This window comes from Scomber scombrus, chromosome 11, assembly GCF_963691925.1.
Source record: "Scomber scombrus chromosome 11, fScoSco1.1, whole genome shotgun sequence".
In the NCBI taxonomy this organism is placed as follows: domain Eukaryota; kingdom Metazoa; phylum Chordata; class Actinopteri; order Scombriformes; family Scombridae; genus Scomber; species Scomber scombrus.
Genome location: NC_084980.1, coordinates 27,993,070 through 28,003,773, shown reverse-complemented (window position 1 = coordinate 28,003,773; position 10,704 = coordinate 27,993,070). Strand labels below are relative to the sequence as shown.

Sequence of the window (10,704 nt, the reverse complement as noted above, 5' to 3'; positions counted from 1 at the left end):
TTCATCCAGCCAAGAATGCAGTCAGGAGGATAAATGCCGATATCCTTGTTCTCTATTTCCAGGTTAAACCACTTATCAGGATGCCAGTCTGGTGGTGGAAAGGGGACGGCTCCGATGTATGGGTGCATTGTATGGAGCTGGCGAAAGCCAAAAACAATTCCGACTTCCAGCGGTAATACTACGTGTCATTGTGTCAGGGGAGCAACAAAAGGCCTTGCATCGGACAGGAATGCATTCTGTGCGAGCCAAGCTGCTTAGCCCAGTGACCTATCGTCCAGTTGGGTTCTTTTCAAGTGTTTTTAACCCTACCACACACGAAAAAAAGACTAAAAAGAACAAAAATTTAAAGACATTTAACATAGTTTTTTCCACATAGCACCATGCCATCGGTTTCCAGTTCTGAACACTTAATTGCAGTGTATCACATTTCCATAGGGTTTTTTTTTTGTTTCTTTGTTTTATTTCTTCTTTTTTTGTTCTTTTTTTTGTTCGTGAAGCTGATATGCCGTGTCCGAAAAAACAGAAGTCGCACTCACGATGGTGTGACGAAACACAACTGAAGAAGAAGCGCACAGAACGTGAGGTGGAAAGAAGGAAGGAGGGGAGGAAGGGGGGGGGGAAGCGGAGGATTGTGTGAAGCTGAGGGTATCCGTTCAGGGTTCATTTTTTTTTTGTTTTTTTTAATTCCTACATGGTGACCACAGTCTGTCTGAGGGGCGTCTAGTGTGTAAATGTTTGAAAGTGTACTGTACATGTGAGGACCGTAGTGGCAGAAGGCACATATTGCCGAAGTGTGTTGGAGGAGGAGGGAGGAGGAAAAGGGGGGGGGGTTTATGAGTGATGTTATGAGCGATGAACTCTCCTCTACCCAAAGCGGGGAAGCTGAGGCCTCTGTCCGCCTGCTGCAGTGTCTGGTAGATCACAAAGAAAGCACCCGACCGCTTTCAACATTTTTTACCAACCAAGCAGATTTGTTTCCATGTCAGAGAAGAAGAGTCTCCTGGCTGGGCTGATCCCCGAAATTAGTCCAACTTGCAGCCGTTTAACGTCGTCTGACCGCTGATGATCTGGAGGTTCAACGGCCTCAGAAGTCATTGGTGCGGACACAACTTAAAAAAAGCCACTTTGAGTGTTTTATCAGCGAAGAATACATGAGAGCAGAACCTCCACGTGATGATCGGCGCCTTTGACCAGCAGCTGAAATCCGAGTCGGGTCCACAGTCGACCGGATTTCATAACAGAAGAGGAAGTCGGTCCATCGCCCCGCCCCCGCTTCTGTTACTCAGACACGGACTGAAACGTGTTCCAGCGAACGTGCCGGCGCGGGGGCAGCAGGCGCCGCTGAAGGCGACGGTGAGACTGCAGGGGGAGTAGGTGTTATTGCTTTCAGCTCGTTGCCGGGGCAACTCTGGGTGCTGACGCCACGGTTGAGGGCGCCGGAACGCAGGGTAGCATTGACCGGCAGAGCGTTGGGGTCACTTCGAGGGATGTTGACGGGGCAGGAGCGGGTGCGGGGCGTGACCCTTGTGGCCGCCTGGGTGGCAGACGAGGCTGCCGACGGTGTCGACGGGTGAGAGGGTGGCGTTTGAGCCAGCGCTCCACACGCTCCTCCTTGTACTTGATTGAGTACCAGGTGAGGAAGATGAAGAGGAAGCCGAAGAACTTGAGGCTGGCGGCGAGGACCGAAGTAGACGAAGCGCAGGGAGGTGACGTCGTACTCCCAGCAGGAGCCGTGGACGCCGCAGTCCTGCTGCCACAACATGCAGGTGTGTCGATGACGGCGCCAAAGTAAATGGGTGTCGGGATGTAGGCTGAGAGGAGAAGACATGAGAGGAAGAGAGGAGAAGAGGAGGAGGAGATGAGAAGAAGCAGAGGCAACAAGAACATTAATAAAGGGACAGAGACAAAAATATAAAGAGTGAGGGACAGATAGAAGAGAGGGTTAAGAAATATGATTAAGTGTGAAAGGTGAGGAAAGGATGAGTGAAAAGACAAGAGAAGGAAGAGGGGGAATTTGAGTGAAAGACAGAAGGAGGGAAGAGAGACAGGATGAGATATACAAAGAGAAGAAAGCAGAGAAAATAACAAACCTGACAAAATCTAAATGATCTCAGTAACGTGACTCGTGAATCATCCTGACTTATAAAGCTCCAAATGAAGACCAAGCACAAAAACACCTATTCCATAATGCAATAAACTCTCCTCCATTTCCCTCCCTGCCTGCTTGATAAAGCCGACGCCTCTCAGACTTCTCGCCCACAGTTTTTCTGACTAATTCACACTGACAGCGGCTTTCTAAATGTCCAATATCTAAAAATCCAATTTGTCTCTTTACTCCTTATTCAGGAGGAACTGTGATGTTTGGCATTAAGCAGACCAACATCTCATTCCCTGATGCTAAATCAGCCGGTTGGTCAGCAGCAGCTCCAGAATGAGCAGTCCATTAACAATCGATGCATTTAGCCGATGCTCTTTTCCTTCGTGCAGCTGGACTGATGCAGGTGTTTTAAAGACAAGACTGCTGCTACTATATTGATCTTTTAATTCTGACCTTTTTCACACCTAAAAAACACATCTAGCAAAGATCTTTAAAGGGGCTGAAATCTTTCTCTTCTCCTCTTCACCACTTTCAAATTATTAAACACATAAAAAGGTGATTTTTGTGTTTTTTACTCACCGAGAGTCCTGAGGAGAACAAACTGCATTCCCAAAGCGAACGGCCGCTCCTGCTCCGCCACAGACCTGCAACATAAAACACATTAATGGAGGTTAATGTGAAACAAATACAATAACTGAAGCCTGCAGTGCACATATACTGAGAATGGACTTCACAGTGAAGGAGGAGACAGTTACATTTCTGAAATGATATATATTTGCATATCAAAGATTCAGGGTTATTAATGAAGGAGTTGATCTAATTTAAAGAATTGTATAAAAAACATGTCAAACATAATTTATTATTCCAAACAGGGAATGTTTATAAGTCCTACAGCAGATCTTTATTGCTAAACAGACTTAAAAGTTACACAGTTGTACATTAAAATGAATGAAAATTGAAGCTTATGAAATAAATTGACTTTTTCATAAAACAGGAATCTTTACATCACACTGCATTAACTATTCAGTAAATACAACTGAATTAAAAAGTCAAATCATGGTTTTGGTTATCCAAGACAAGTGGCAATAGTAATATTTTATTTAAGTTAAAATAGTTAAAAAGGTATAAAAATGCTCCTTTATAAGTAAATGTTCTGCATTTAAGATCGTAAGTAAAAAAACAGAAGTATTAGTTGCAAAACTGTACTTTAAGTATCAAAAGTTAAAGTACTCACTATGTAAAATGCTGCTTTATACTAACTGGGATTTAATGCAGTTTTTCAACAAAGACCTTTCGATGTAAAGCTGAAAACAGATCTCTACTTTAATTATAAATATATGATATAATATCTATAATAATATAATAATATATGATACATCATCTGTTTCACTCATAAAATCTAAGATCTGAAAAGTAAGTATAGCTGTGAAACGAATGTAGAGGAGTAGAAAGTCAAGTATTCTCCTCTGAAATGTAGTTAAGTTGAAGTATGAAGCAGCATAAAATAAATAATACTATGTAAAGTGCCTCAAAATTGTACATTAGTACACAACTTAAAAACTGGGATTTAGAGGATTTAACATAATTAATTAGCTTCACTGCAAAAACTCCAACATCTCTCACATATTGACTCGTGAGCTTTTTATTGATTTAATTGATTTATTGCTTTAAGGGTGTTTAAGTTTGGCTGCTTCTGCAGATACTACTGAGTTAAATCCAATTTACTTTTACATTTAAACCCCCAATAAAATCTTAAAAATCTCCAACTGGCAAAACCTAGTGATAGTTAAACAATAAACCATTTCAAAAAGTGCTAAAAGCAACAAATTATAGATTCAGACAGGCTGAAATGATCCAATAAAGTAAAGTCAATTAGTTGATTGTGGTTGAGTTTAACAGGGATTTTGGTAAAATGTGTAGAAGTGAAATATAAAGGAGTCAGTTATTAATATTTGATAGTGTTTATGTTCAAATTCAGACTTCTAATGTTAAGAAAATAATTAACAAGTTTGAGTTTTGCTGATAACTAATCTCTATATAACAGTAAATTGGTTAAAATCCTGTCTATTTCAGCTTCTAATAGCTTTTTCGGTAAAATCCAGCTGTGTCTTCGTACCTGAGGGTGACGATGATGGCGGAGGGCTGAGCGCAGGCAGTGATGAGCGTGACGATGAAGAGGAAGATGAGGAAGGGGATGAGTGTGCTGCAGGTGCGGTCGCACTTCCCCGACACTGCGTAGCCGTTCTCGTTCAGGTAGGTCTTGACGATGACGAGCTGCAGCTGGTTGCTGCCCTGACCGCTGGACGACGGCGTGATGACCTGACGGCTCTGGACGCAGGCGCAGTCCGAGTAGTTACGAATCTGGAAGTTATGAATATATTTACAGTTAGAGATTTTAGGCACTTTGACTTCAACATTGTATAGTTTTGGACATTTTAATACACATACATTTGAATATGTGGGACTTAAAATAATTTATATAAATCCTGCAGTCCTGTTATATAATGTTCAGTTACATCAAATGAGGATATATTGTGTTTTTTGTGGTTTTCTTTTATTTATATAAAGTAATGATGTCAGATATCTGTGTTAAATAAGGTCAAAGTCCAGAGAGTTAAGGTAGACGTATGTAAGGCAGCTTTATTTATATAGTGCATTTCATACCAAGGCGGCAACTCAATGTGCTTTATATAAAGACAAACATTTAACAGTAAGAATTAGAAGCATAAAAACATACAATTAAAAACAAGAAACCTCAATTATAATAAAAAAGTCAAATCCAGGGTTTCAACCTGCTCTGAATGCTTTGATTACATTTGTTTTCTACCTTTACGAGCTGATGTCATCTCATCGAGCATGACGATAAACATTATTAACATCTGTCTGGTCTATAACCTTTGTTGCTAAGGTGGTTGCTAAGGTTTTTTTCTGTGTGTTTTTTCATATTTTGGAACAGTTTCCAGCTTGAACAATGTACGAATGTATTTGAGAAGTTGATATTTCCAATAAAGAACAAAAAAATGAATGAAATCCTGCTACTATAGCCTCAAGAGTGGGTTCATCAGGAGGAGGAAGGGGCCTTAAAGAGACAGTAGCTAAAAAAGCCTGTTTCATACAGAGGCTGAACTGTACGTTATATATTAGACTAAAAATATAGACCTGAAAATGTGCATAATATGTCGCCTTAAACACCTTAAAAAGTAAAAAATGAGTTGTCATATGTGTGCAGAAATACTATACGTGTAAAAGCTCGATATTTAACATTTTTCAGTTTTAACACTTTAAATTTCAGCTTTTAAGACATCATCATCATCAACATCAACATCTGTCTCTTACCCCGCTGCTGTCGTTGGACACGCTGTTGCAGCCGGCCAGGCAGGGGTTAAAGTACGTGATGCCGTCAGAGCCGCAGACCGGAGCGTACTCGTGGATTTTACATCCGCAGTTCACATTACAGCCTCCGGTCAGGTTCCTCTGGGTCATGGTGAGAGTCGGCCTGCAGAGACAGGAAACACACAAAGAGACGCACAAAAGATCTTTAGACTTTGCTTCTTTTTTTTTTTTGTTAATTTCAGAGTTGTGAAGCCAACAAATCAACTACAACTCCCAAGATGCAGTTCTTCACAGAGCTGTTGTGTACTGAGCTGAAGCTGGAGAAATCACACTTATATACCTTAATAGGGGGCAACGTACCCTGGTGGAGATATAACTCATAAAAATCCAAAATATACAAAATATTTTTTAAATTATTTGTGGAAATGTTTACAAATGTTTATTTAGGTGCAAAATGAGATAAACTAGTAACATTAAAGTAAATAAAAAGAATAATTTTCCACTCCTGCCTGTTTAAGGGATAAATACTGTCATGAACTGAAAAGGCTGGAAGCTGAAACACCATGAAGTCATTAGGAAACATTATCTGAAGCGTCTGTAACAAACTTGAGGGCAAACTGTCCAATTTATGTTGAGATATGAAATGTTTTAATCACTGCCGTCCCCGAAGCTACACCGACAGCAACAACAACAATATTAATGGACTCCAATGAAAAGCAGTGAGTGAGTTTATGAGACATTAACTCAGTAAAATGAAAGTGCTTACTGAACTGTTTTGTACTGTACTGAAAAAGACAGTAGAAAGAAAAGAAAGGCAGTAAAGAAAATGAAAGATGGGCAATAATAAAAAAGGTAGAAAGAGAAGATAAAGTCTGGAAAGAGGCAGTGATAGATGAGGAAAAATATGAGAAGAAAAAAGGGTGATGGTGAGATATAGAAACACCATGATGCAGTATAGATATATATATATATATAAAAAAAAGGAAAGGAAGCTAAATTTAATGTTTTGGTTTTTTTCGGTGGTTATTTAGGAGCCAAATGAGATATAAGTTTTTTTTTCCCATTCAAACACTGTTCAGTCCTCTCATTATGAGATAAGCTGTGCATGTCTTATGTCTTATAACCTCATTATATATACTCTCATTAACACTTATGTATAATCTATGAATGTATGTTTGGAGCATGATGTACTTATTTTATATGCTTTAACTGATATTTATTGTATTTATTCTCTTTTTGATTGTTTTTTTCCCCCTTTAATTTCTGGTTTATTTTGTTTGTTTCTCTCTTGTCTTTCCAACTTTTTAATTATCTCAGTAGTTTTTTTGTTTTCTGTTAAATGTTTTGTTAAGAGTATATTTTATTCTGTAGAACCTCCTCGAAAATCTCATCTGAAAGTGTTGCTCCTAATAAAGAAATTCAAACACTTGTCTTCTAATAATTCATAATTAACCTGGAGTCTGTTTGTTTTATCTTTCCCTTGAATAAAGTTACTTAAACCATAAAAACAACGGAGACGGAAAGGACAGAAGAAAGTCAAAGAGACATAAGGGAGATAATAAGGAAAAAAGAAGGGAAGGACAGATGAAAATAAAAGGATGATGAAGAAAAGCAAAGGACAAGTCAGGCCACAGAAGGAAAGAGATTATTTAAAAAGATAACAAAAGAGTGCATTAAGGAGGACAAGACGGACCGAACGAGAGACGGAGAGGGAAATTAAAGAAAAGACCAGAGGGAATAACGGAGCAGAGAGAGAGAGAGAGAGAGAAAGAGAGAGAGAGAGAAGGCAGCCAGCCAAAGATCCTCTTGTCCAAGCTGTCCTTGGACCTTTTCCATCGTTGCCATGTAATCGCTCCCGGCGACACTCCGTCCAAAAAAGAGAAAACGCCTCCGTTAACTGGCTCGTCATCAGTTATCCTGCACTGATCTGAACGCTCGTTACTTCCTCTCTGACATCAGTCCGCAGACGGGGCAATAAAAAAAACGCCACCAACTGGACTCGTGTCATGTCGGGAAATGAGTTAATACGAGTAAAGGCCGAGCTGCAGCCAGCAGACAGCCGTCTCTGATTTAAGAGAAAAGCTTTTAGAAAGAGTCCAACGAGACGGGAGAGCAACGATACCCAAGAGAGGAATTTATGACACGGCTTAAGGAGAAAAATGTCTGCTTTCAGGCCTGTTTACTTAAAGAAAATAAAAAGGTCAAAATCAAAGATGGTGACATGTATGAGTCTTTCTTTGTATCAGCCACAATGACACTAGACCTGGGTATCAGTCCTTAATACCTTTAAAGGTATCGACCGAAATACATCTCCCATCAAACGATACCTGCAATCGATCCTTTTTGCACCCAGAACCATAGACTGTATATAAGAAATGGACGTAACATCCGTGACATCACCCATTGGTTTGTTGACTGCTGCTCGGAGGCCATTAGTATCGGATCTGGGCAGCGCCATCTTGAAAATTTCAGGTGCATGCTGGGAAAAATAAAACCACGGATTCTACTTATGTGGGCATCAGGAGGAGCATGAGGCGCCCTCCTGAACCTGTGAACCAATCAACCTGTCAATCACAACGTAGCCACGCCCTAATGCATACCCTGCTTTATCGTCACATATAAAATCAGGGAGGCCAAAATGTCCCAAATGAACATCATACTGCATTGAAGAACGCTTTAAACTAGCGATTGAGACCATAAACACATTTTGAAAACGTTTACTGAGGTTAGAAATCAAGTGAGAAGTTGGTGAATTCTCCATTGACGTGTATAGAGACGGAAGTCCTTTTGACACCAAAACGGTCGCCCTCTGGTGGCCTTTTGATAGAATGCAGTTTTAAGTTACTTCCGCGTTGGCCTCATTTCAGAGGACCAGAACTCCCCGACTGGTTGGTATCAGTATCACTTTAATGGTTCTTGGATTGGTCAGCTTCATATCTGGATGTCACAACATGCCAATTAATGATACTTTATTGACCCTGGTGAAAGCTGCTTCTGTGTATTTATGTATTTTGATTTTTGATTTTCACCTTACATCATTTAAAAGTGTTGGACTCTTTAATGAAATGATTAAAAACCAATTCAGCAGAACCAAAGACATCTTCTGTTTTTTTCTTCATTCCTATATATCCTATACCTTGTCAAAAACCTAGCGCCTACATTACCCACAATGCAGTGACTCAAATCACTCCACATTCGCACACAGACTGCTGTGTTGTTATGCTAATAGTGCCAATATGTAGTGATACTCTGCAACAGCTAGAAAAGTGGAGTTGAAGTTAGATTTATGTTATGTTATAGGACTAGCTGGCATATTTCAATATTTCATTTTTCATTTTTCCATGACATTTCTTTAAAAAAAGAAAAACCTTGAAATATTTTGTTATAAAGAAAGACAGACAAAAGAGAAAAAAAGAGGGAAAAATGGCGGACATTGGTCACCATGGATATTTGTCTTTTATACCGTTTTCTCTTTCTAAACTTGACCTCTCCGCAGGCTCCTTTCATAATTCTGTTTTTCTCTCTGCGGATGTTTTTTTATTATTTTTTTTTTTTACCCACTTATATTATCCTCTCTCTGCTTCCCCCCCCCCTCTCCCCTCCCCTCCTTTATCTCTGCATTTGCTCTCTCATTTATCTTTCGAGAGTGTTTTTCTGTGTCTCTCCATCCTCCACACGATCACATCACTGTGGAAACCAGCGCGCACACACACACACACACACACACACACACACACACACACACACACACACACACACACACAGACACACAGACACACAGACACACAGACACACTCAGACTCACTCAGACTCAGCAGTGTAAATTTTCAATTCAGATTAGACACAAAACCGACACTTCGACACCGACCGCTGACGTGCTTCTCCTCCGTCAGCAGTGATGCATGACCACCCACCCACTACTCCCCCCCCACCCCCCACCACCTCCCTTACACTCCTCCCTTTCTCCCCCCTTTCCCTGCTCCTCACCCGGTGGTGTAAGGGATGTTGATTCCTCCGAGGTTGATGCTCTCGCAGCCCACGATGAACAGCGTGGAGAAGCAGAGCAGAGAGACTCCGCTGCAGATCATGGCGAGCTTGGCCGACTCTCGAGCTCCCAGCTTCAGCTTCTTAATGATGTAGCCGCCCAGGACGATGCCAACGCCGGCGCTGGGCACGATGATCACACCTGGAGGGGGAAGGGAGGGAGAGGGGGAGAGAACATGTTAAACAATGAAATAACTCTACTAAGAGATCGATAGACACAGTGTTCCTCAAGGTTTAGGACTTGGACCAATACTATTCACCTTATATGCTTCCTTCAGGCAATATCATTCAGAAACGCTCCATAAATGTTCATTGTGATGCAGACGATACTCAATTATATATCTATCAATAACAGTGGCAGATACAGAAGGTAATTATTGGGAAGGCCTGCGAATACCTGGAAACAAAAACACACAGCGGAGCAGCTTAAGAACAAACTCTATAAATTGCGTATATTATGCCCTTATCGGCCAGTTCGGCTCAAAAGACATTTCTTTTAACTGTCCGAAGCCTCCGATAAATACTAACTGTGACAGAAACTTCTAACGTCCGCTTTCTGATTTTAGTTTTACAATTTTCAATGCTTCACAGAATTAACCCTTCAAAATAAAAGCCCTGATCCCTGTGCTTAAAATTAAGGTTAATAATGGATTTAATTCCTCAAGAAAAAGGCAATTAACACCCTTTTTTATTATAATTAATTAATTCATAGACAGAGCTCTAAACTAACTTTTTTTCACTGGTTGCACTGGTGCGCCTAACTTTTTTCTTAGGTACACCCAAATTTCCAACCATATCGCATTCAACACAGCAGTTTTACAGGTTCACGTTTTTTAAATAGCTGTCCATATAGGCAATATTGACTTGTAAATGATTAACTAACAATCTGGTCAACATAAAGTTCTTTAGTTGAACAATTCCACAAGAAAGGTAACTTCACTGAAAAGTGTTGGTGCTTAAAGTGCTTCACTGAGCTGAAATTTGAATATGAAAATGAAATAGTCATTATTATGAGATAGTTTCTCATTATAATGACTTAGTTGGTCTCACTTTAGAGCCCTGATAGATATATGAATCTGATTGAAACCCTGATCAATAAAGCCAGATGAATCTAATCAGTAAACCAAACACTAAGCACACCTTAAGCACATAAAGGTGAGATATAACTACTCTGACCTCCAGCACCACCATTGTAAGCTGGCGTAAATGCTGCCATCCAATCACAGCAG

General features: G+C 40.3%; 1 protein-coding gene across 1 annotated transcript in view; it reads right to left on the bottom strand.

The window, feature by feature from the left end:
* Positions 1–776: 776 nt before the first annotated feature.
* LOC133990500 (solute carrier organic anion transporter family member 5A1-like) overlaps positions 777–10,704 on the bottom strand; it is a 37,214-nt gene continuing 27,286 nt past the window's right edge. The window contains 9 exon segments of the mRNA XM_062428833.1: positions 777–1,513; positions 1,515–1,578; positions 1,580–1,680; positions 1,682–1,770; positions 1,773–1,811; positions 2,678–2,742; positions 4,215–4,459; positions 5,435–5,594; positions 9,419–9,617. Of these exon segments, the coding sequence (XP_062284817.1) occupies positions 1,283–1,513; positions 1,515–1,578; positions 1,580–1,680; positions 1,682–1,770; positions 1,773–1,811; positions 2,678–2,742; positions 4,215–4,459; positions 5,435–5,594; positions 9,419–9,617 (1,193 nt within the window). The 3' untranslated portion in view covers positions 777–1,282.